The sequence below is a fragment of the Neopsephotus bourkii genome, unplaced genomic scaffold, assembly GCF_033783945.1.
Source record: "Neopsephotus bourkii isolate Nb327-2 ecotype Australia unplaced genomic scaffold, CSIRO-AGI_Nbou_v1 NB_655, whole genome shotgun sequence".
Lineage (NCBI taxonomy): Eukaryota > Metazoa > Chordata > Aves > Psittaciformes > Psittacidae > Neopsephotus > Neopsephotus bourkii.
In genome coordinates, this window is record NW_026901154.1 from 6,889 (window position 1) to 33,067 (window position 26,179).

General features: G+C 56.5%; 1 protein-coding gene across 19 annotated transcripts in view; it reads left to right on the forward strand.

The window, feature by feature from the left end:
* The first annotated feature begins 277 nt into the window (after window positions 1–277).
* The window catches only part of LOC133211697 (neurexin-2-like), a 77,860-nt gene continuing 51,958 nt past the window's right edge, over window positions 278–26,179 (forward strand). For 7 of the 19 annotated variants that reach the window (XM_061352266.1, XM_061352284.1, XM_061352275.1 and 4 more), the window contains exons 1-7: window positions 278–1,168; window positions 9,387–9,407; window positions 11,522–11,551; window positions 11,969–12,034; window positions 14,317–14,618; window positions 21,248–21,292; window positions 24,418–24,579. In XM_061352266.1, coding sequence (XP_061208250.1) covers window positions 310–1,168; window positions 9,387–9,407; window positions 11,522–11,551; window positions 11,969–12,034; window positions 14,317–14,618; window positions 21,248–21,292; window positions 24,418–24,579 — 1,485 coding nt within the window. In that variant the 5' untranslated portion in view covers window positions 278–309. The remainder of the gene's footprint in view (window positions 1,169–9,386; window positions 9,408–11,521; window positions 11,552–11,968; window positions 12,035–14,316; window positions 14,619–21,247; window positions 21,293–24,417; window positions 24,580–26,179) is intronic. The other 12 variants (XM_061352268.1, XM_061352277.1, XM_061352272.1 and 9 more) reach the window with 6 other exon arrangements.

Sequence of the window (26,179 nt, forward strand, 5' to 3'; positions counted from 1 at the left end):
CCCATGGCCCGTCTAGTTCTGAAGGTCCAACAAGAGCCCAGAGCCCAGCAAGCCTCCAAGGACCATCTAGAGACCAAGGTCAACCTCAGCCCCATGGCCCATGTAGAGCCCAAGGTCAACCTCAGCCCCATGGCCCATGTAGAGCCCAAGGTCAACCACAGCCCCATGGCCCATGTAGAGCCCAAGGTCAACCTCAGCCCCATGGCCCATGTAGAGCCCAAGGTCAACCACAGCCCCATGGCCCATGTAGAGCCCAAGGTCAACCTCAGCCCCATGGCCCATGTAGAGCCCAAGGTCAACCACAGCCCCATGGCCCATGTAGAGCCCAAGGTCAACCTCAGCCCCATGGCACGCATGGACTTGAAGGCCCCCCAAGACTCTGTGTCCACCCAGGGCCCCACAGCCCACTTAGAGCCGGACTTCCACACCCCCCCCCCATCCCATCGATGTCCCCGGCTCCCTTCAGGCCCCCACCTGAGCTTGGTGCTGCTGACTTTGGGGTCCCTCCTGCTCCCAGCAGCCTCGGGGGCCGCGCTGGAGTTCGGGGGCGCCCCGGGCCAATGGGCGCGTTACGAGCGTTGGGCGCCGGGTGCCGGCGCTCAACTGAGCTTCAGCTTCAAGACCAACATCACCCGGGCCCTGCTGCTCTACCTGGACGACGGCGGCAACTGCGACTTCCTGGAGCTGCTGGTGGCCGAGGGGCGGCTGCGCCTGCGCTTCGCCATCGCCTGCGCCGAGCCGGCCACGGTGCAGCCGCCGGCGGTGGTGAGCGACGGCCGCTGGCACATGGTGCTGCTGACCCGCAACGCGCGCGAGACCGCGCTGGCCGTGGACGGGGACGCGCGCGCCGGCGCCGTGCGCTCCAAGCGCGCCGAGATGCTGGTGGCCAGCGACCTGTTCGTGGGGGGGATCCCGCCGGACGTGCGCCTCTCGGCGCTCACCCTCAGCACCGTCAAGTACGAGGCCCCCTTCCGGGGCTGGGTGGCCAACCTGAAGGTGGGCGAGGTCCCCGCGGCGCTGCTGGGCGCCCAGGGCGTGCGGGGAGAGGGGCAGGAGCGCTGCGCGCGCCACCCGCCCTGCGCCCACGGAGGCCGCTGCACCCTGCGCCGAGGGGAGCCCCAGTGCGACTGCGCCGGCACCGGGCACCGCGGGCCCTTCTGCGCCGAAGGTGAGCGGTGACGGGGGGGCGGTGGTGGTGGGGACACCGGGGCCTTGAGGGGTTCAGGTGGGGTTGGGTGGTTGGGGTTGGGGGTGTCCTTGGGTGATCCTGGGGTTGGGCGTTGTCTTTGTGGGGTTGGACAATGTACTCGTGGCATTGGATGGCGTCTTCATGGTGTTGGACAATGTCTTCATGGCATTGGATGATGTCTTCATGGTGTTGGACAATGTCTTCCTGGCATTGGATGGCGTCTTCATGGTGCTGGACAATGTCTTCATGGCATTGGATGATGTCTTCATGGTGTTGGACAATGTCTTCCTGGCATTGGATGGCGTCTTCATGGTGTTGGACAATGTCCTCGTGGCATTGGATGGCGTCTTCATGGTGTTGGACAATGTCCTCGTGGCATTGGATGGCGTCTTCATGGTGTTGGACAATGTCCTCGTGGCATTGGATGATGTCTTCATGGCATTGGATGGCGTCTTCATGGTGTTGGACAATGTCCTCGTGGCATTGGATGGCGTCTTCATGGTGTTGGACAATGTCCTCGTGGCATTGGATGGCATCTTCATGGTGTTGGACAATGTCTCCATGGCATTGGATGGCGTCTTCATGGTGTTGGACAATGTCCTCGTGGCATTGGATGGCGTCTTCATGGTGTTGGGCAATGTCCTCATGGCATTGGATGGCGTCTTCATGGTGTTGGACAATGTCCTCGTGGCATTGGATGGCGTCTTCATGGTGTTGGACAATGTCCTCGTGGCATTGGATGGCGTCTTCATGGTGTTGGACAATGTCCTCGTGGCATTGGATGGCATCTTCATGGTGTTGGACAATGTCCTCATGGCATTGGATGGCGTCTTCATGGTGTTGGACAATGTCCTCGTGGCATTGGATGGCGTCTTCATGGTGTTGGACAATGTCCTCGTGGCATTGGATGGCGTCTTCATGGTGTTGGACAATGTCCTCATGGCATTGGATGGCGTCTTCATGGTGTTGGACAATGTCCTCATGGCATTGGATGGCGTCTTCATGGTGTTGGACAATGTCCTCGTGGCATTGGATGGCGTCTTCATGGTGTTGGACAATGTCCTCATGGCATTGGATGGCGTCTTCATGGTGTTGGACAATGTCCTCGTGGCATTGGATGGCGTCTTCATGGTGTTGGACAATGTCTTCATGGCATTGGATGGCGTCTTCATGGTGTTGGACAATGTCCTCGTGGCATTGGATGGCGTCTTCATGGTGTTGGACAATGTCCTCGTGGCATTGGATGGCGTCTTCATGGTGTTGGACAATGTCCTCGTGGCATTGGATGGCGTCTTCATGGTGTTGGACAATGTCCTCGTGGCATTGGATGGCGTCTTCATGGTGTTGGACAATGTCCTCGTGGCATTGGATGGCGTCTTCATGGTGTTGGGCAATGTCTTCATGGCATTGGGTGGCGTCTTCATGGTGTTGGACAATGTCCTCGTGGCATTGGATGGCGTCTTCATGGTGTTGGACAATGTCCTCGTGGCATTGGATGGCGTCTTCATGGTGTTGGGCAATGTCCTCGTGGCATTGGATGGCGTCTTCATGGTGTTGGGCAATGTCCTCGTGGCATTGGATGGCGTCTTCATGGTGTTGGACAATGTCTTCATGGCATTGGATGGCGTCTTCATGGTGTTGGACAATGTCTTCATGGCATTGGATGGCGTCTTCATGGTGTTGGACAATGTCTTCGTGGCATTGGGTGGCGTCTTCATGGTGTTGGACAATGTCCTCGTGGCATTGGGTGGCGTCTTCATGGTGTTGGGCAATGTCTTCATGGCATTGGATGGCGTCTTCATGGTGTCGGACAATGTACTCGTGGCATTGGATGGCGTCTTCATGGTGTTGGACCATGTACTCATGGCATTGGATGGCGTCTTCATGGTGTTGGACAATGTCCTCGTGGCATTGGATGGCGTCTTCATGGTGTTGGACAATGTCCTCGTGCCATTGGATGATGTCTTCATGGTGTTGGACAATGTCCTCATGGCATTGGATGACGTCTTCATGGTGTTGGACAATGTGTTCGTGGCATTGGATGATGTCTTCATGGTGCTGGACAATGTCCTTGTGGCATTGGATGGTGTCTTCATGGTGTTGGACAATGTCCTCATGGCATTGGATGGCGTCTTCATGGTGTTGGACAATGTCTTCATGGCATTGGATGATGTCTTCATGGTGTTGGATAATGTCTTCATGGCATTGGATATCGCTGTCATGGCTTTGGCTGACATCTTCATGGTGTTAGACAATGTCTCCATGGCATCAGATGACGCTGTCATGGTGTTAGATGATGTCTCTGAGGTGTTGGATAATGTCTTTATGGCATTGGATGACATCTTCATGCTGTTGGACAATGTCTTCATGGTATTGGATGATGCCATCATGGGTTTAGATTACATCTTCATGGTGTTGGATAATGTCTTCATGGCATCAGATGATGCTCTCATGGCATTGGATGACGTCATCATGGTGTTAGACAATGTCTCCATGGCATCGGATGATGCTGTCATGGTGTTGGACCATGTCTTCATCGTGTTGATGATGCTCTCATGGCATTGGACCATGTCTTCATCGTGTTGATGATGCTCTCATGGCATTGGATGACATCTTCATGCTGTTGGACAGTGTCTTCATGGCATTGGATGATGCTGTCATGGTGTTAGATGACATCTTCATGGTGTTGGATGATGCCGTCGTGGTGTTGGATGAGGTCTTTGTGGTGTTGGACCATGTCTTCATGGCATTGGGTGATGCTGTTATGGCATTGGATGACATCTTCATGGTGTTGGACAGTGTCTTCATGGCATTGGATGATGCGGTCATGGTGTTAGATGACATCTTCATGGTGTTGGATAATGTCTTCATGGCATTGGATGACATCTTCATGGTGTTAAACAATGGCTTCATGGCACTGGGTGATGTCTTCATGGTGTTGGACAATGGCTTCATGACGTTGGATGACGCTGTCATGTTGTTGGATGACGTCTTCATGGTGTTAGACAATGTCTTCATGGCATTGGATGACATCTTTGTGGTCTTGGGTGATACTGTCATAACATTGAATGTCTTCATGGCATTGACATCTTTATGGTGTTGGATGTTGCCTTCATGGCATTGGATGTTGCAACGGTGTTGGACATCCTCATGGCATTGATGCCTTCATGGTATTCCTGTCTTCATGGTATTGGATGTCTCTATGGTGTGGGACAATGTCCTCATAGTTTTATGGCATTAGATTAGATATCTTCAAGGCACCGACGTCCTCATAGCACTGACATCTTTGTGGTGTTGATGCCTTCATGGTGTTGGGCAACGCTGCCATGTGTTAGACAATGTCTTCATGGCTTTGGACATGTTCATGGTGTTGGACAACATCTTCATGGCATTAACATTTTGTGGTGTTGATGCCTTCGTGGTGTTGGAAGACGTTGTCATGGTGTCGGATGATGTCGTCATGGTGTTGGGCAACCTCATTGTGGTGCTGGACAATGTCTTCTTCAGGGTATTCAATGCCTCCATGGTGTCAGATGTCTTTGTGGTGTTGATGCCTTCATGGCACTGGATGCCTCCACAGTGCTGGACATTGTCTTCAAGGCATTGGAGGATGTCATTGTGTTGAACGCCTTCATGGTGTTGACATCTTTGTGGTGTTGATGTCTTCATGGCATTGGATTCTTCCAATAATGTGGGTGATGTCTTCATGGTGTTGGACAATGTCTTCATGGCGTTGACGTCTTTGTGGTGCTGATTCCTTCACGGTGCTGGATGCTGTCCTCATGTTCCTGGAGGACATCTTTGTGAACAACATCAACACGCATCTTTTGGTGTTGGACATCGTGGCATTGACATCGTTGTGGTGTTGGACATCATGGCATTGACATCTCTGTGGTGTTGGACATCATGGCATTGACATTGTTGTGGTGTTGGACATCATGGCATTGACACTGTTGTGGTGTTGGACATCAGGGCATTGACATCTCTGTGGTGTTGGACATCATGGCATTGACATTGTTGTGGTGTTGGACATCAGGGCATTGACATCTCTGTGGTGTTGGACATCATGGCATTGACATCTCTGTGGTGTTGGACATCATGGCATTGACATCTCTGTGGTGTTGGACATCATGGCATTGACATTGTTGTGGTGCTGGACATCATGGCATTGACATCTCTGTGGTGTTGGACATCATGGCATTGACATTGTTGTGGTGTTGGACATCATGGCATTGACATCATTGTGGTGCTGGACATCATGGCATTGACATCTCTGTGGTGTTGGACATCATGGCATTGACATTGTTGTGGTGTTGGACATCCTGGCATTGACACTGTTGTGGTGTTGGACATCATGGCATTGACATCTCTGTGGTGTTGGACATCATGGCATTAACATTGTTGTGTTGGACATCATGGCATTGACATTGCTGTGGTGTTGGACATCATGGCATTGACACTGTTGTTGTGTTGGACATCATGGCATTGACATCTCTGTGGTGTTGGACATCATGGCATTGACATTGTTGTGGTGTTGGACATCACGGCATTGACATTGTTGTGGTGTTGGACATCATGGCATTGACATCGTTGTGGTGTTGGACATCAGGGCATTGACATCTCTGTGGTGTTGGACATCATGGCATTGACACCGTTGTGGTGTTGGACATCATGGCATTGACATCGTTGTGGTGTTGGACATCAGGGCATTGACATCTCTGTGGTGTTGGACATCATGGCATTGACACCGTTGTGGTGTTGGACATCATGGCATTGACATCGTTGTGGTGTTGGACATCAGGGCATTGACATCTCTGTGGTGTTGGACATCATGGCATTGACACCGTTGTGGTGTTGGACATCATGGCATTGACATCGTTGTGGTGTTGGACATCAGGGCATTGACATCTCTGTGGTGTTGGACATCATGGCATTGACACCGTTGTGGTGTTGGACATCATGGCATTGACATCGTTGTGGTGTTGGACATCAGGGCATTGACATCTCTGTGGTGTTGGACATCATGGCATTGACATCGTTGTGGTGTTGGACATCCTGGCATTGACACCGTTGTGGTGTTGGACATCCTGGCATTGACATCGTTGTGGTGTTGGACATCAGGGCATTGACACCGTTGTGGTGTTGGACATCAGGGCATTGACATCGTTGTGGTGTTGGACATCATGGCATTGACATCTCTGTGGTGTTGGACATCAGGGCATTGACATCGTTGTGGTGTTGGACATCATGGCATTGACATCGTTGTGGTGTTGGACATCATGGCATTGACATCTCTGTGGTGTTGGACATCAGGGCATTGACACCGTTGTGGTGTTGGACATCATGGCATTGACATCGTTGTGGTGTTGGACATCAGGGCATTGACACCGTTGTGGTGTTGGGTATCATAGCATTGACATCGTTGTGGTGTTGGACATCAGGGCATTGACATCTCTGTGGTGTTGGACATCATGGCATTGACATCTCTGTGGTGTTGGACATCATGGCATTGACATCTCTGTGGTGTTGGACATCATGGCATTGACATTGTTGTGGTGTTGGACATCATGGCATTGACATCTCTGTGGTGTTGGACATCATGGCACTGACATCGTGGTGTTGGACATCATGGCATTGACACCTTTGTGGTGTTGGACATCATGGCATTGACATCTCTGTGGTGTTGGACATCATGGCATTGACATTGTTGTGGTGCCTCCATGGTGCTGGATGTCGTCTTCACCATGTGGCCACGGTCCCACCATGGCTCTGGGCTCTTGCACCTCCTCACACTCCCACTCTCCGTGTCCTCACGTCCCCTTTGTGCCCCGCGCTGTCCTGGCCGTTGTCTCGCCGTGTCCGTGTCCTGGTGGTGTTGCACACGCTCGTGGTGTCGTGGTCTTGCGTTGCTCGGTGTCCCGATGTCCTCACGTCCTCGTGTCCCGGTGTCCTCGTGTCCCGGTGTCCTCACGTCCTCGTGTCCCGGTGTCCTCACGTCCTCGTGTCCCGGTGTCCTCACGTCCTCGTGTCCCGGTGTCCTCACGTCCTCGTGTCCCGGTGTCCTCACGTCCTCGTGTCCCGGTGTCCTCACGTCCTCGTGTCCCGGTGTCCTCACGTCCTCGTGTCCCGGTGTCCTCACCTCCTCGTGTCCCGGTGTCCTCACATCCTCGTGTCCCGGTGTCCTCACGTCCTCCTGTCCCGGTGTCCTCGTGTCCCGGTGTCCTCACGTCCTCGTGTCCCGGTGTCCTCACGTCCTCGTGTCCCGGTGTCCTCACGTCCTCGTGTCCCGGTGTCCTCACGTCCTCGTGTCCCGGTGTCCTCACGTCCTCGTGTCCCGGTGTCCTCATGTCCCGGTGTCCTCACGTCCTCGTGTCCCGGTGTCCTCGTGTCCCGGTGTCCTCGTGTCCCGGTGTCCTCGTGTCCCGGTGTCCTCACGTCCTCGTGTCCCGGTGTCCTCACGTCCTCGTGTCCCGGTGTCCTCACGTCCTCGTGTCCCGGTGTCCTCGTGTCCCGGTGTCCTCACGTCCTCGTGTCCCGGTGTCCTCGTGTCCCGGTGTCCTCACGTCCTCCTGTCCCGGTGTCCTCACGTCCTCGTGTCCTGGTGTCCGTCCCCATCCTCTCGGTCCCATTGTGCATCCCGACAGCGCTGCTTTACGGCTGCCCCCTCGTGTTCCTCCATCCCCTCATGTCCTGCTGTTGCCCATGGACACCTCTCACCACATCCTTGAGTTGCTCCATGTCCTCGTGCCCATGCACACCCTTGCCCCCCCCCGTGCCTCTGCACGCCCTTGTGCAATCGCATGTCCCGGTACCCTTGCACGCCCTTGTGCCGTTGCACAACCGGGGCCCCTCGCACCCCCATGTGCCCTTGCACGCCCTTGTGGAGTTGCACGGCCTGGTGCCCTTGCAGGCACTCGTGCAAGGCCCCAGGGCCTGTGTGACCCCAAGGTGCTGGCGAAAGCTGGGTGTCCCCTGAGGCCCTCGTGCAAGGTCCCCCTTGTGCAAGGCCCCCCCTGCACACATCCCTGCTGAGTACCGGTGACAGCCGGCGGCATTGCCATAGCGACAGCATCTCCCAGGCCTGTTGCCATGGTGATGCAGGGGATGGGTTGCCATGGTGATGCAGGGGATGGGTTGCCATGGTGATGCAGGGGATGGGTTGCCATGGTGATGCCGGGGCTGGTTTACCATGGTGATGCAGGGGATGGGTTGCTATGGTGATGCCGGGGCTGGTTTACCATGGTGATGCAGGGGATGGGTTGCTATGGTGATGCCGGGGCTGGTTTACCATGGTGATGCAGGGGATGGGTTGCTATGGTGATGCCGGGGCTGGTTTACCATGGTGATGCAGGGGATGGGTTGCCATGGTGATGCAGGGGATGGGTTGCCATGGTGATGCTGGGGCTGTTTTGCCATGGTGATGCAGGGGATGGGTTGCCATGGTGATGCTGGGGCTGTTTTGCCATGGTGATGCAGGGGATGGGTTGCCATGGTGATGCCGGGGCTGGTTTGCCATGGTGATGCAGGGGATGGGTTGCCATGGTGATGCCGGGGCTGGTTTGCCATGGTGATGCAGGGGATGGGTTGCCATGGTGAGGACGGGGCTGGTTTACCATGGTGATGCAGGGGATGGGTTGCCATGGTGATGCCGGGGCTGGTTTACCGTGGTGATGCAGGGGATGGGTTGCTATGGTGATGCTGGGGCTGTTTTGCCATGGTGATGCTGGCACCTGACCCGTTGCCATGGTGACGGTTGCCTGGGAGCGGTGCTGGGGGGGAGCGGTCAAACCGGGCGCGTCCTTGAAGGGGGATGGGACGGGGTGTGTGTGGGAGGACTCTCCCATAGGGTGCAGGGACCTGTGGGCTGCCCCATAGGGTGCAGGGTCCTTCTGGGGTGCAGTGGGGTGCTATGGAGCGCCCCATGGGGTGCTATGGGTGCTGTGTGTGATGTGGGGTGCCTGTGGGCGTGCAAAAGGCATTAAACCCCTCGGACCTGTGTCATGGTGTGCAAATTGCACCAGGGCGTGCAACACCCCCCCCCCCACAACACAACCGGGGTGCAAGGCCCAGCCTCGTGGCCCCCACCCCCCCCCAAGGTCACCCAAGGGCGCGGGGTCGGGCTGGTGTCACAGGGGGGTCACGAGGGTCCCGCTCACTGTCACCTCTGCCCTTCCCCTGCTGCTGCTTGGACCCCCAGAGGAAGAACCGGCTGTGGAAGGTGAGACGGGGGGTGCAAGGCACGAGGGGTGTGCAAGGGACAATGGGGATTGTGCATGGGACAAAGGGGGGTTTGCAAGGGGATAAGGGGGGGTTTGCAAGGGACAAGGGGTGTGCAAGGGACAGTGGGGATTGTGCATGGGACAAAGGGGGGTTTGCAAGGGACAAAGGGGGGTTTGCAAGGGACAAAGGGGGGGGGTTTGCAAGGGACAAGGGGGGTTTGTGCAATGGGAAAGGGGGGTTATAGAAGGCACAAAGGGGGTGCAGGGCAGGGTTAGCGCAGGGCAGGGGCAAGGCTCAGGGTGCCCAGAGCAGGGCCATGTGCAACGCACGAGGCTCGTCCAATGACGTCACCCGCATGACGTCACCATCCCCCTCCCCCCCCCCCACGGAAGGCGCGATGCAAACGAGGAATCCACGCGGGGGGCTGTGCGTTCGAGGGGGCGGGGTTATGCAAACGAAGGTGCCCCGGCAGCCAATAGGGAGGCGGGTTGGCGCTGCCGGGGCGGGGCGAGGGGCGGGGCGTGTCCCCGCGCGAGGCTCGCCCCGCCCTCCCCGTGTCTCATCCCCTTTCCCCCACCCCCCTCCTCGAGGGGTTTTTTCCCCGCCACGAGTTGGGGAAAAACCCGCGGGAAAAGGCGGGGGGGGGGAGGGGCGGGTTCGATGTTGGCCCCTCCCCCCCGCCCCTGGCCCCGCCCCGCCCCCACCCCGGCATCGCTCGATGCCGTCACAAGTTAAAGCGCTTTAAGTTGTGACGCGGCCCGCGGTGACGTCACCCCCCGCCCCTCCCCCCCCCTTCCCGGGCGCTCGGAAGCGATCGCGTCCTTTGGGCAGAAACTCCGGATTCGGCTTTTTTAGTTCTTTTTGAGAGTTTTCATCGTTTTTCCTCTTTTTTAACATTTTGCTTTGTCATTTTTCCCCCTTTTTTTATTATTTCACTTTTTTATTTTCGCCTTTTTGATTTCTTCCCTTTTTTCTTTATTCTCTTTTATTTTTCCCCTTTTTACATTTCCCCCCTATTGTATTCTTTCCCTTTTATAATTTTTTCCTTTTTTTGCTATTTCCCAATTTTTAATTTGCCCCTTTTTCTTTTTTCTATTTTTCCTCTTATTTTTTCCTTTAAAATTTTCCCTTTTTTATATTTTCCCTTTTTTCATTTTTTCTTTTTACATTTTTATTTTTCCCATTTTTAACTTTTTCCCTTTTTCGATCATTTTCCCATTTTTTCCTATTTTCCCGTTAAAAATTGTTTTTATTTTTCTTTTTTATTTTCTTTTTAAAATTTTTTCCTTTTAAACTTTTTTATTTTTTCCCTTTTTTCTTATGTTCCTTTTATTTTTTGTCTTTTTATTATTACTATTTTTTACCATTTTCCTTTTTTGATCATTTTTTCTTTTTCACCATTTTCCCTTTTCTCCCGTTTTCCATTTAAAAATTATTTTACCTTCTTGATACTTTTCCTCTTTTGCTTCATTTTCCTTTATTAAATTGTTTTAAAAATTCATCATTTTCGTGGTTTATTTTCCCTTTAAACGTCATTTTCCCTTTCTTTACATTTCCCCTCTTTTAACCTTTCCCACGTCTTTAATTTCCCTTTTTTCCATCATTTCCCCTTTTTCCCATTTTCCCTTTCAAAATTATTTTTCCTTTTTCATTATTTTCCTTTTTAAAAACCATTTTCCTCGTTTTTGTCTCTTTTGCCTCTTTCTTGGATTCATTTCCCCTTTTCCCTCACTTCTCCTTTCTCATTTCCCATTTTTCCCATCCCCCTCCCCGTGACTTTCCCTTTTCTTTCACTTTCCCTTTCGCCACTTTCTTTCCCTTTGATTCTTTTCCCTTTTTTCCTCCTTTTTCCCCATTTTCCCCTTTCACTTTTCCATTTTTCACCATTTCTCTTTTTTTCCTTTTTTTCGCTCATTTCCTCCTTTTTTCCTCCACCGCTTTCACCTTTCCCCCCCCATTTCGGTTCCCCCTCCCCATAACTTTCACTTTCGTTCCTTCCCCCTCCCCCCAAGCCGCTCTCGCGCTCTTTCACCACTTTCACTTTCTTCTCCCGGAACTTTCCCTTTTCCACTTCCGCTTTTCCCGCGTTTTCCTTTGGCTCCGCCCCCCCAGGCCCCGCCCACCTGCGAGTCACCGGCCAAGGTAATGACGCGACCCCTCCCCCTCCCCCCCCCGCGCCATCCTCATCCTCACCGCCATCACCAACCCCCCCCCGACGTCATCCCCAGCGTCATCACCGGCGTCATCAGCGTCACCGCCACCCCCCTCCCCTCCCCCGCATCGTGTCTGTGGCTCGTGGACACGGGGGGGGAGGGGCGGCCGCCTCGCGCGGGGACGGGGGGGGGGAGGGGAAGGGGGAGGGGAGGGGGAGGGGCGGCTCCTTGCACGGGCACGAGGCCCCTGCACACGCGCCCCCCCCCGCACGAGGACTGAGGGGGCCCCCTCGGTCCCATCCCCCCCCGCACACACGCACCCCCCCCCCCGTTGTGCAAGGGGGGGGCCCCCCCCGGGCGTGAGTTCCTGCCTGTGCACACGCGTGTGACCCCGCCCCTCCCCCAGGGCCCGCCGAGGTCACCGAGGGGGGAACCGGCCCCGGCGCCGGAGAGATCCAGCAGGCGGCGAAAGGTCAGTGACCTGCACACGCGTGTGCAAGCACACGTATGGGCACGCACACCTGCACGCGCACACGTGTGTGATCACATGGACATGCACACGCATGTGCATGGATATGCACACGTGCACTTTCACACATGTAAACACACACACATGTATACGCACACATGCAAACATACGGGTGCACACACACGCATGTACATACATATGTACACGCACACATGTACACGTATACGTGCAAACACGGGCACACACATGCACACACATGTACACACATTTACTTGCACACACATGTACATGCACACACATGGACACGCACACATATGTCCACGCAGACATGCAAACACACGTGTGCGGACTCACGTATGCACACACATGTACATGCACACATGCAAATGTACACGCACATGTACACACGTGCTCTTACGCACGTATACGCACACACATGTACACACACATGCAAACATGTGTGCAAGCACACATATACACACACATATGCAAACACGTGTGCACGAACATGCACATACATGTGCACTCACATGTAGAAACACACATGCACATTTACACATGTGCATGCACTCACATGTGCAAGCGCATGCATACACATGTACATGCATACACACATGTACACACATACATGTACATGCATACACGTGCTTGCACACCAATGCACATGTCCACACACGCACACACATGTGCTTGCACATGCATACACGTATATTCATACACACATGTACACACACACATGAACATGCACACACGTGCTTGCACGCGCATGCACATGTGCACATGAGCAAACACATGTGCTTGCATGTGCATACACATGTATATTCATACATACATGTACATGCAAGCACGTGCTTGCAGTGCATGCACATGTGCACACACACGCACACACGTGCTTGCACCTGCATACACATGTACATTCGTGCACACACACACACACACGCACTTGCACACTCACACACACAGAGCCCATCCCCCAGCTGCCGTCGCACACCCACCTGTGGAGCCGCGCACACAAACGTGCCCCGGGCGCGTGCGTGCACGAGGCCGCCCTTGCACCCCCCACGGGTGCTGCACAGGGGCTGTGGCTGTGAAGGCGCCCGCGTGGCCCCAGCCTCGCACCACGAGCGCAGCCCTTGCACGCTCAGCTTGCGCCCGCGGGCCCGCACCCGCTGCATCCCCCGTGCAAGGCCCCCGTGCAAGGAGCCGGTGCTGCAGGACCCCAGTGCAAGGCCCCCGTGCAAGGCCCCTGTGCAAGGCCCCTGCTGCATCCCTCGTGCAAGGCCCCTGTGCAAGGCACCGGTGCTGCAGGACCCCGGTGCAAGGCCCCCGTGCAAGGCCCCCGTGCAAGGCCCCCGTGCAAGGCCCCAGTGCAAGGTCCCCGTGCAAGGCCCCCGTGCAAGGCCCTCGTGCAAGGTCCCCGTGCAAGGCCCCCGTGCAAGGCCCCCGTGCAAGGCGCCCGTGCAAGGCCCCCGTGCAAGGCGCCCGTGCAAGGCCCCCGTGCAAGGCGCCGGTGCTGCAGGACCCCAGTGCAGCGCTCGTGTTGCCGGGTCCTGTTTGGAAGCCCTGGTGCAAGCCCCATGGTGGGGCCCTGAGCAAGGGCCTCTTACAGAGACCCCAGTGCAGGGCTCCCCGTGCAAAGCCCCCGTGCAAGCCCCTGGTGCAAGGGCCACATTGAGGCCCCCAGGGCACGATCCCTGGTGCAAGGTCCTTGGGGCGCGACCCAATTGCAAAGCCCTCGGTGCAAGATCCCCCTTAAGCCCCCATTGCAATCCCTCATCACAACCACTGAGCCCCACCACCACCACCGCACTCCATGGTGCAAGGTCCCAAGTGCAAGACCCAATGCAAGGTCCCCATTGAAGGTCCTGTTCCAATCCCCCATTGCAACCCCTTGTTCCCACCACAACCCCTGTGCTCCCCATCACAACCCCGGTGCAAGGTCCAAGTGCAAGACCCAATGCAAGGTCCTATTGCAAGGTCCTGTTCCAATCCCCCAGTTCAATCCCATGTCCCAATCCCCCTCTTCAACCCCTGTGCCCCACCACCACCACTGCACTCCATGGTGCAAGTCCCAAGTGCAAGACCCAATGCAAGGTCCCCATCCAAGGCCCTGTTCCAATCCCCCAATGCAATCCCCTGTGCCCACCACAACCCCTCTGCTCCCCATCACAACCCTGATGCAACACCCACCACAGAGTCCCCATCCAAGGCCCTGTTCCCATCCCCATCACAACCCCCCGTTCCCCCCCCCCCCCACTGACACCGCACCGCCGGGGTCCCCGCAGGCCGGGACGAGTACGTGGCCACCTTCAAGGGCAACGAGTTCTTCTGCTACGACCTCTCGCACAACCCCATCCAGAGCAGCACGGACGAGCTGACGCTGTCGTTCCGCACGGCGCAGCGCAACGGGCTGCTGCTGCACACGGGCAAGGCGGCCGACTACGTCAACCTCTCGCTCAAGAGCGGCGCCGTCTGGCTCGTCATCAACCTGGGCTCGGGCGCCTTCGAGGCGCTGGTGGAGCCCGTCAATGGCAAGTTCAATGACAACGACTGGCACGACATCCGCGTCACCCGCAACCTGCGGCAGGTACGGGCCGGGGCGCCGGAGGGCACCGGGGGGTGGCGGTGGACAAGGGTTCAAGTGGGAGTAATGGGTGTCTTGGTCAAGAAGCAAACTGGGAGTAATGGGTGTCTTGGTCAAGAACCCAACTGGGAGTAATGGGTGTCTTGGTCAAGCAGCAAACTGGGAGCAATGGGTGTCTTGGTCAGGCACTCAACTGGGAGCAATGGGTGTCTTGGTCAGGCACTCAACTGGGAGCAATGGGTGTCTTGGTCAAGCAGCAAACTGGGAGCAATGGGTGTCTTGGGCAAGCAGCAAACTGGGAGCAATGGGTGTCTTGGTCAAGAAGCAAACTGGGAGCAATGGGTGTCTTGGTCAAGAACCCAACTGGGAGCAATGGGTGTCTTGGTCAAGCAGCAAACTGGGAGCAATGGGTGTCTTGGTCAAGCAGCAAACTGGGAGCAATGGGTGTCTTGGTCAAGAACCCAACTGGGAGCAATGGGTGTCTTGGTCAGGCATCAAACTGGGAGCAATGGGTGTCTTGGTCAGGAATCCAACTGGGAGCAATGGGTGTCTTGGTCAGGCAGCAAACTGGGAGTAATGGGTGTCTTGGTCAAGAACCCAACTGGGGGCAATGGGTGTCTTGGTCAGGCAGCAAACTGGGGGCAATGGGTGTCTTGGTCAAGTGCTCAACTGGGAGCAATGGGTGTCTTGGTCAAGCAACGAATTGGGAGTAATGGGTGTCTTGGTCAAGCAACAAACTGGGAGTAATGGGTGTCTTGGTCAAGCGCTCAACTGGGAGCAATGGGTGTCTTGGTCAAGAACCCAACTGGGGACAATGGGTGTCTTGGTCAGGCAGCAAACTGGGGGCAATGGGTGTCTTGGTCAAGTGCTCAACTGGGAGCAATGGGTGTCTTGGTCAGGCAGCAAACTGGGGGCAATGGGTGTCTTGGTCAAGAACCCAACTGGGAGCAATGGGTGTCTTGGTCAAGAACCCAACTGGGAGCAATGGGTGTCTTGGTCAGGCACTCAACTGGGAGCAATGGGTGTCTTCGTCAAGCATCCAACTGGGGGCAATGGGTGTCTTGGTCAGGCAGCAAACTGGGAGCAATGGGTGTCTTGGTCAGGCAGCAAACTGGGAGTAATGGGTGTCTTGGTCAGGCAGCAAACTGGGAGTAATGGGTGTCTTGGTCAGGCAGCAAACTGGGAGTAATGGGTGTCTTGGTCAAGCAGCAAACTGGGAGCAATGGGTGTCTTGGTCAAGCTCCCAACTGGGGACAATGGGTGTCTTGGTCAAGCGCCCAACTGGGAGCAATGGGTGTCTTGGTCAAGCAGCAAACTGGGAGCAATGGGTGTCTTGGTCAAGCACCCAACTGGGGGCAATGGGTGTCTTGGTCAAGCAGCAAACTGGGAGCAATGGGTGTCTTGGTCAAGCAGCAAACTGGGAGCAATGGGTGTCTTGGTCAAGCAGCAAACTGGGAGCAATGGGTGTCTTGGTCAGGCAGCAAACTGGGAGTAATGGGTGTCTTGGTCAAGCAGCAAACTGGGAGCAATGGGTGTCTTGGTCAAGCAGCAAACTGGGAGCAATGGGTGTCTTGGTCAAGCGCCCAACTGGGAGCAATGGGTGTCTTGGTCAAGCGCCCAACTGGGAGCAATGGGTGTCTTGGTCAACCACCCAACTGGGGACAATGGGTGTCTTGGTCAAGCACCCAACTGGGAGCAATGGGTGTCTTGGTCAAGCACCCAACTGGGAGCAATGGGTGTCTTGGTCAAGAACCCGACTGGGAGCAATGGGTGTCTTGGTCAAGCAGCAAACTGGGAGCAATGGGTGTCTTGGTCGAGGTGGGGTGGGTGTTTGGTGTGGGTGGGTGTTTGGTGGTGGGGTGGGTGTTGGTGTGGGGTGGGTGTTTGGTTGGGGTGGGTGTTTGGTGTGGGGTGGGTGTTTGGTGTGGGGTGGGTGTTTGGTGAACCCAACTGGGAGCAATGGGTGTTTTGGTCAAGCAACAAACTGGGAGTAATGGGTGTCTTGGTCAAGCAGCAAACTGGGAGCAATGGGTGTCTTGGTCAAGAACCCAACTGGGAGTAATGGGTGTCTTGGTCAAGCAGCAAACTGGGAGCAATGGGTGTCTTGGTCAGGCACCCAACGGGGAGCAATGGGTGTCTTGGTCAGGCAGCAAACTGGGAGTAATGGGTGTCTTGGTCAGGCAGCAAACTGGGAGCAATGGGTGTCTTGGTCAGGCACCCAACGGGGAGCAATGGGTGTCTTGGTCAAGCAGCAAACTGGGAGCAATGGGTGTCTTGGTCAAGCAGCAAACTGGGAGCAATGGGTGTCTTGGTCAAGCAGCAAACTGGGAGCAATGGGTGTCTTGGTCAAGCAACAAACTGGGAGCAATGGGTGTCTTGGTCAAGCAGCAAACTGGGGGCAGTGGGTTTCTTGGTCAAGCACCCAACTGGGAGCAATGGGTGTCTTGGTCAAGCATCCAACTGAAGGAAATGAGTGTCTTGGTCAAGCACCCAACTGGGAGCAATGGGTGTCTTGGTCAAGCATCCAACTGAAGGAAATGAGTGTCAAACTGGGGGCAGTGTGTTTCCTGGTCAAGCATCCAACTGGGAGCAATGGGTGTCTTGGTCAAGCACCCAACTGGGAGCAATGGGTGTCTTGGTCAAGCAGCAAACTGGGAGCAATGGGTGTCTTGGTCAAGCAGCAAACTGGGGGCAAAGGGTGTCTTGGTCAAGCAACAAACTGGGAGTAATGGGTGTCTTGGTCAAGCGCTCAACTGGGAGCAATGGGTATCTTGGTCGAGAACCCAACTGGGAGCAATGGGTGTCTTGGTCAAGAACGCAACTGGGAGCAATGGGTGTCTTGGTCAAGCAGCAAACTGGGAGCAATGGGTGTCTTGGTCAAGCAGCAAACTGGGGGCAATGGGTGTCTTGGTCAAGCATCCAACTGAAGGAAATGAGTGTCTTGGTCAAGCACCCAACTGGGAGCAATGGGTGTTTTGGTCTATCACCCAACTGTGGGTAATGAGTGTCTTGGTCAAGCAGCAAACTGGGGGCAATGGGTGCCTTGGTCAAGCACCCAACCGCAGTCAACCATCCAATTGTGAGGACTGGGTGGGATGGTCAAGTGACCAACTGAGGGCAATGGGTGCTTTTTCCAGTACTCAACTGGAAGCATTGGGTGCCTTGGTCAAGCACCCACCTTGGTCAATTCCCCAACTGGGAGGACTGGGAGGGATGGTCAAGCACCCAACTGAGGACAATGAGTCTCTGGTCAAGCACCCAACTGAGGGCAATGGGTGTCTTGTCCAGCACGCAACTGGAAGCACTGGGTGCCTTGGTCAAGCACCCAACCTTAGTCAACCTCCCAGTTGTTAGGACTGGGTGGGATGGTCAAGTGCCCAAATAATGGCAGTGGGCTCCTGGGTGATCTCACCAGCTGGGAGCACTGGTGTCTTGGTCAAGCACCCAGCTTTGGTCAATGGCCCAGCTAGGATGGCTGGGTGTGACAGTCAGCTGCCCAGTTGGGGGCAATGGTGTCCTGGCAATGGGTCCCTTGGTCAAGCACCCAACCTTGGACCACTTCCCAGCTGAAGCCAATGGGTGTATTGGTCAAGAACCCAACTGGAAGCACTGGGTGCCTTGGTCAAGCACCCAACCTTGGACAGCTCCACAACTGAGGGCAATGGGTGCCTTGGTCAAGCACCCAGCCCTGGACAGCTCCCCAGCTGAGGGCAATGGGTGTCTTGGTCAAGCACCCAACTGGAAACACTGAGTGTCTTGGTCAAGCACCCAACCTTGGACAGCTCCCCCAACTGGGGACAATGGGTGTCTTGGTAAAGCACCCAACTGGAAGCACTGGGTGCCTTGGTCAAGCACCCAACCTTGGACAGCTCTCCAACTGAGGGCAATGGGTGTCTTGGTCAAGCACCCAACTGGAAGCACTGGGTGCCTTGGTCAAGCACCCAACCTTGGACAGCTCCCCCAACTGGGGACAATGGGTGTCTTGGTCAAGCACCCAACCTTGGACAGCTCCCCCAACTGAGGGCATGGGTGTCTTGGTCAAGCACCCAACTGGAAGCACTGGGTGCCTTGGTCAAGCACCCAACCTTGGACAGCTCCCCCACTGAGGGCAATGGGTTTCTTGGTCAAGCACCCAGCCTTGGACAGCTCCCCAGCTGAGGGCAATGGGTGTCTTGGTCAAGCACCCAACTGGAAGCACTGGGTGCCTTGGTCAAGCACCCAACCTTGGACAGCTCCCCCAACTGGGGACAATGGGTGTCTTGGTCAAGCACCCAACCTTGGACAGCTCCCCCAACTGAGGGCAATGGGTGTCTTGGTCAAGCACCCAACAGGAAGCACTGGGTGCCTTGGTCAAGCACCCAACTTTAGACAACTTCCCCAACTGAGGGCAATGGGTGTATTGGTCAAGCACCCAACTGGACACACTGAGTGTCTTGGTCAAGCACCCAACCTTGGACAGCTCCCCCACTGAGGGCAATGGGTGTCTTGGTCAAGCACCCAACTGAAGGCAATGGGTGTCTTGGTCAAGCACCCAGCCCTGGGCAGCTCCCCAACTGAAGCCAGTGGGTGTCTGGGTGATCTCCCCAGCTGGGAGCAATGGGTGCCTTGGTCCAGTACTCAACTGGGAGCAAGGGGTGCTTTGGTCAAGCACCCCACTGAGTACAGTGAGTGACTTAGGTAAGCACCCCACTGAGGACAATGAGTACCCTGGTTAAGCACCCAACTGAAGACAATGGGTGTCTTGGTCCAGTACTCAACTGGAAGAACTGGGTGCCTTGGTCAAGCACCCAACTGAAGACAATGGGTGTCTTGGTCCAGTACTCAATTGGAAGCACTGGGTGTCTTGGTCAAGCACTCAACCTTGGACAGCTCCCCAGCTGAGGGCAATGGGTGCCTTGGTCAATCACCCAGCCTTGGTCAACTGCCCAACTGGGAGGACTGGGTATGATGGTCAAGTGCCCAGCTGAGGTCAATGGGTGCCTTGGTGATCTCCCCAACTGGGAGCACTGGAAGCATTGGACATGATGGTCAACCACCTGACCTTGCTCAACTGCCCAACTGGGAGCACCAGGCATGATGTTCGACCACCCAACTGGGGGAGCTAGGTGGCTTGAGCAGCTCCACAACTGGGAGCACTGGGAGCATTGGGCACCTTGGTCCATTACGCAACTGGTGGTGATGGACACCAGGGTCTGCTCCCGAACTGGGAGCACTGTGTGTGTCGGTTAACTACCTTACTGGGACTACTGGGAGCACTGGTTGCCTTGGTCCAGTACCCAACTGGGGGTGTTGGACACTGGGGGCTACTCCCCAACTGGGAAGCACTGAACTTGTTGATCAAACACCCAGCTGGAGCATTGGGAAAACTGGTGCCTTGGTCTGGTACCCAACTGGGAGCTCTGGTTCCTTGGTCAACAACTCAACTGGAAGCACTGGGAGCAATGGGAGCAGTGGTTCCTTCGTCCAGGACCCAACTGGGAACACTGGGAGCACTGGGAGCAGTGGTTCCTTGGCCCAGGACCCAACTGGGAACACTGGGAGCACTGGTTCCTTGGTCTAGTACCCAACTGGAAGCACTGGGAGCAATGGGAGCAGTGGTACCTTGGTCCAGTACCCAACTGGAAGCACTGGGAGCAATGGGAGCACTGGTTCCTTGGTCTAGAACCCAACTGGGAGCATTGGGAGCAATGGGAACACTGGTTCCTCGGCCCAAGACCCAACTGGGAACACTGGGAACACTGGTTCCTTGGTCCAGTACCCAACTGGGAACACTGGGAGCACTGGCAGCAGTGGTTCCTTGGCCCAGGACCCAACTGGGAGCATTGGGAGCACTGGAAGCAGTGGTTCCTAGGCTCAGGACCCAACTGGGAACACTGGGAGCACTGGTTCCTTGGTCCAGTACCCAACTGGAAGCACTGGTTCCTTGGTCCAGTATCCAACTGGAAGCACTGGGAGCACTGGGAGCAGGGGTTCCTCAGCCCAGGACTCAACTGGGAACACTGAGAACACTGGTTCCTTGGTCCAGTACCCAACTGGGAACACTGGGAGCACTGGCAGCAGTGGTTCCTTGGCCCAGGACCCAACTGGGAGCATTGGGAGCACTGGGAGCAGTGGTTCCTAGGCCCAGGACCCAATTGGGAACACTGGGAGCACTGGTTCCTTGGTCCAGTACCCAACTGGAAGCACTGGGAGCACTGGGAGCACTGGTTCCTCGGCCCAGTACCCAACTGGGAGCCCTGGGACACCGAGTGCTGGGCTCCTGGGGGGTGTCCATGCCCCCCTCTAACACCTCCGCTGCCCTCCCCCAAGGTGGGAGCAGCCCCCGCGTGCACCCCCCCCCCCTTACAACGCCCCCCCCCCCTTTTCCCTCCTTGTGCAACGCCCCCCCCCACCCCCCCCTCCCCCCCCTGTGTGTGCGCGTGCCACTAACACGCTTCCCGCCTCCGGGGCCCCCCCCCACTAACCACGTGCCCCCCACTAATCCTGGGGGGGCCCCTCCCCCTCGGAATAAACCAACACCCCCAAAACCCCCCCAAACCCCCCCAAACCCCCCCGAACCCCCCCAGACCCCCCCGAAGCTGCGGGAGAAGTCACTGTCTGCTGTGTTTTGTCCCCCGCTCCCCCGGCGCCAGCACGCAGGGATCGGACACGCTATGGTAAACAAACTGCATTACCTGGTAGTTATCACTCTCTTGTTCCCCCTTGGCTTCGCCTCGGCCCCCCCACACCCCCCCCCACACCCCCAAACCCCGCCCCCTCCGGGCCCCCATTCCTGCCATAAGGGGGTGACCCCCGACCCCCCAACAACAACACCCCATGGGTCCCCAATGCCAAAGCAGCCGCTCTCCCCCCCCAAATAGCCTCAATGGAGGGGGGAGGGGTGAGTGTGGAGAGGGGGGTGTCAGGTGACCCCCCCCACCCCCAAACCCCGCCCCCTTCCGGGCCCCCATTCCTGCCATAAGGGGGTGACCCCCGACCCCCCCCAACAACACCACCCCATGGGTCCCCAATGCCAAAGCAGCCGCTCTCCCCCCCTCAAAATAGCCTCAATGGAGGGGGGAGGGGTGAGTGTGGAGAGGGGGGTGTCAGGTGACCCCCACCCCCCCCAGTTTTGGGGTGAATTCGTGGGATTTTGGGCAATTTGATCCCGCCACTGCGTTAAAGGCGTCGCCACCAGAGCTCAGCTCCCCGATGCTAAAAACGGTCACTTCCCCCCCAAAATGAGCCCGTTTTGGGTCAGCTGGGGATGTTTTTCCTCGGGAGGGTGACGTCGGTCCCCACCCTCACCCCCTGCCCTCGTTTTGGGGTGAATTCTTGGGATTTGGGGCCATTTGATACCTCCCACTGCAGTCAGGGCATCACCCTCATTCCTCAGCACCCCGATGCTAAAACAAGTCGTTTTCCCCCCCAAATAAGCCCATTTTGGGTCAGGGAGCTGATGGTGGGGTCCCAACCCCCTCCTTTTAGGGTGAATTCTTGCGATTTTGGGCAATTTTCTAAGCCCTGCCTCCCTGACCCCAAAACCACCCATTTCCCACCCAAACCCTGCCCCGCAGGGGGTGGCTCTGCTGCTTAATGGGGGGGGGGTCTTAAAGCCTCATTTTGGGGCATTTTCTTTGGGTTTTGGTCCATCTGACCTCCCTCCCTCCTTTGTAGGCAGCCAGGCTCGAGCTAGGCAGACCCAAACCCAGCCGATTTCACCCCAAATTGATTGGGGGGTGGGGATTGACCTGAGGCCCCAACCCCACTTTTTGGGGGCGTTTTCATCCCAAAACCCAACTCGGGGTGGGGGAGGGGGAGTCACCATGTGGGGGGGGTGGAGGCAGGTTTCCGGGTGGCCCCTCCCCCAAATGAGGACAGAAACGGCGTTTTCAGGACAAACCGTGGGCAGCTTCCCCCCTCCCCCCCCCCCCCGCAGGCAGTGGGACCCCCTCCCCCCATCTCCCCTCCCCCAACCCTCCCCCCCCGCTGCCTGCACGGAGCCCTTGCACGCCCCTTGCACGCCCCTCCCCCCCCGCATGGCTCACTAACACTGTGACCCCTCCCCCCCCCAAGGCCTTCCTTGCCCCCTCCCCATCTCCGTGTCCCCTCCCCCACCCCCCCCCACCCATGGGTGCTGCTGGCGGAGCACCAGGGCCTGAACCATTGAGGGTGGGTGCGCAAAGTGCAGGGGAAGGGGGGATGCACGAGTGTGCACTGGTGCAGGGGGGGGTGCACTGGTGTGTAATGGTGAGAGGTCCATGCAATGTGTGTGTGTGTGCACACGTGTGCACTGGTGCGGGGGGGTGCACTGGTGTGTAATGGTGAGAGGTCCATGGAGTGTGTGCATGTGCACACGTGTTCATGTGTGCAAGGGTGCAATCTTGCGTGTGCAGGTACCCATGCAAGGGGGGGTGTGTGTATGTGTGTGCTCATACGTGTGTACATGTGTGTGTTCATGCACACGTGTGTTCATGTGTGCTCATACGTGTGTGCACTCACGTGCATGCTCACATGCGTGTGCATATGTGCGTGTGCTCACACGTGTGTACGTGTGTGTATCACGCACACGTGTGTTCATGTGTGCTCACACCTGTGTGCACTCACGTGCATACTCACACGCGTGTATGTGTGTATCACGCACACGTGTGTTCCTGTGTGTTCACACCTGAGTGCACTCACGTGCATGCTCACATGCGTGTACATGCGTGTGCTCATGTTCACACGCGTGTGCAAGTCTCACACGGGGCTGCCCCATCCATGGCAGGGCCCTGGTGCTCCCCCTGTCCCTGTGCCCCTGCACGCGCCTTGCACCCCCGCTCATGCCCTCGCACCCCCATTGCACGCGCCCTGCACGCCCTGCCCCCACTAACACCCATTGATCGTCTGAGCTTGGTTCTGAGGACCCCAAAACTCGATACTAACACCCCCCCCCCATCCCCTTGTCCCCATTGTCCCCCCCCACCCCCACACCCCTCGGTCCCTTGGGGCCACCCCATTGTCTCCCTGTCCCCATCGTCCCCTTCTGCCACCTTGTCTGCATTGTCCCCTATCTCGTCCATTGCCCCCCCCATGTCCTCCACATCTCTGTGTCCCCCATTGCCCCCATGTCTTCCGTTGACCCCCACGTCCCCCCCATCCTCATGTCCTCAATCTCCCCCATTGCCCCCATGTCCCCACATCTCCCATTGCCCCCATGCCCCCCATGTCCCCATTACCCCCCATGCCCCCATTGCCCCCCATGTCCCCATTGCCCCCCATGTCCCCATTGCCCCCCATGTCCCCATTGTCCCCCATGTCCCCATTGCCCCCTATGTCTCCCATTGCCCCCATGTCCCCATTGCCCCCCATGTCCCCTATGCCCTCATCGCCCCCTATGTCCCCATCACCCCCCATGTCCTTGCTGTCCCCCATGTCCCTATTGCCCCCCATGTCCCCATTGTCGCCTGTCTCCCATTGCCCCCCATGTCCCCATTGCCCCCCATGTCCCCATTGCCCCCTATGTCCCCATTGCCCCCCATGTCCCCATTGTCGCCTGTCTCCCATTGCCCCCCATGTCCCCATTGCCCCCTATGTCCCCATTGCCCCCCATGTCCCCATTGTCCCCCATGTTCCCATTGCCCCCCATGTCCCCATTACCCCCATGTCCCCATTGCCCCCCATGTCCCCATTACCCCCATGTCTCCCATTACCCCCATGTCCCCATTACCCCCCATTACCCCCCATGTCTCCCATGACCCCCATGTCCCCCGCTCCCCCTGGGCCCCCCCCCCGCTGGACGGGGCCGGGGCCGGCGCTGAGGCCGTGCGCCCTGGTGCCGCAGGTGACGATCTCGGTGGACGGGATCCTGACCACGACCGGGTACACGCAGGAGGACTACACCATGCTGGGCTCCGACGACTTCTTCTACGTGGGGGGGTCCCCCAACACCGCCGACCTCCCGGGGTCCCCCGTCAGCAACAACTTCATGGGGTGCCTCAAGGACGTGAGTGAGGGGGGCACGGGGGGTGCATGAGGACACGGGGGGGCAGAGGGACGCGGGGGCCATGGGGTGCATGGGGACACATGGGGGGGTGCAGAGGGACACAGGAGACGTGTTGCATGAGGACACACGTGTGTGATGCACATGACACGTGATACATGAGACCACACGTGTGACGTACAAGGGGACATGTGTTACAGGAGGACACACGTGTGCTGCACATGACAAGTGCTGTGCAAGGACCCACATGTGGCAAACACGTGACACACGACATGTTACAGGAAGACACACGTGACACACATGACGTGTTTCATGAGGCCACATGTGTGATAGACATGTGTTACACAAGGCCCCACACATGACACAAGTGTGACACACATGACATGTTACACGAGGACACATGTGTGACATACATGACACATGTGACACAAGCCCCCACACGACATGTTACACAAGGCCCTACACATGACACATGTGTGACACACATGACACATGTTACATGAGGACACACGTGTGACACACAGGACGTGCCACAAGAGAACACACATGTGACACGTGACACACGACATGTTACACGAGGACACACATGTGACACACATTACATGTTAAATGAAGACACATATGACAGACGTGACACACGTGTTACACGACGGCACACACATGACACACAGGACGTGTTACACGAGGCCCCACATGTGACACACGTGACACACACAACACATGTTACACAACCACACATGTGTGACACATGCGACGTGTTACACGAGAACACATCTCAGATATGACACATCTTACACGATGAAACACATGTGACACATGACACGTTACATGAGGGCACACATGTGACACATGACACATTACACGAGGGCACACATGACACGACACGTTACACAAGGACACACGTGTGACACACACGACACGTGTTACACGAGGGCACACATGTGTGACACATATCACATGTGTTACACGAGAGCACACGTGACACACGACACATTACACGAGAGCACACACGTGTGACACACCCGACACGTGTTCCACGAGGGCACCCACATGACACACAACACGTGTTACACGAGGGCACACGTGTGACATACATGTGTTACACGACAACACACATGTGACACACCCAACACGTGTTCCACGAGGGCACACGTGACACACAACACGCGTTACACGAGGGCACCCGTGTGACACACGACACACGTTACATGAGGGCACCCGTGTGACATACATGTGTTACACGACAACACCCACGTGACACACCTGCCACGTGCTCCACGAGGGCACCCACGTGACACACCCAACACACATTACACGAGGGCACACGTGTGACATACATATTACACGACAACACACACATGACATATCTGACACATGTTCCATGAGGGCACGCACATGACACACAACACGCGTTACACGAGGGCACACATGTGACATACACGTGTTACACGAGAGCACCCACATGACACACACGACACGCGTTACACGAGGGCACACGTGTGACATACATGTTACACGACAACACACGCATGACATATCTGACACATGTTCCATGAGGGCACCTACATGACACACAACACGCGTTACACGAGGGCACACATGT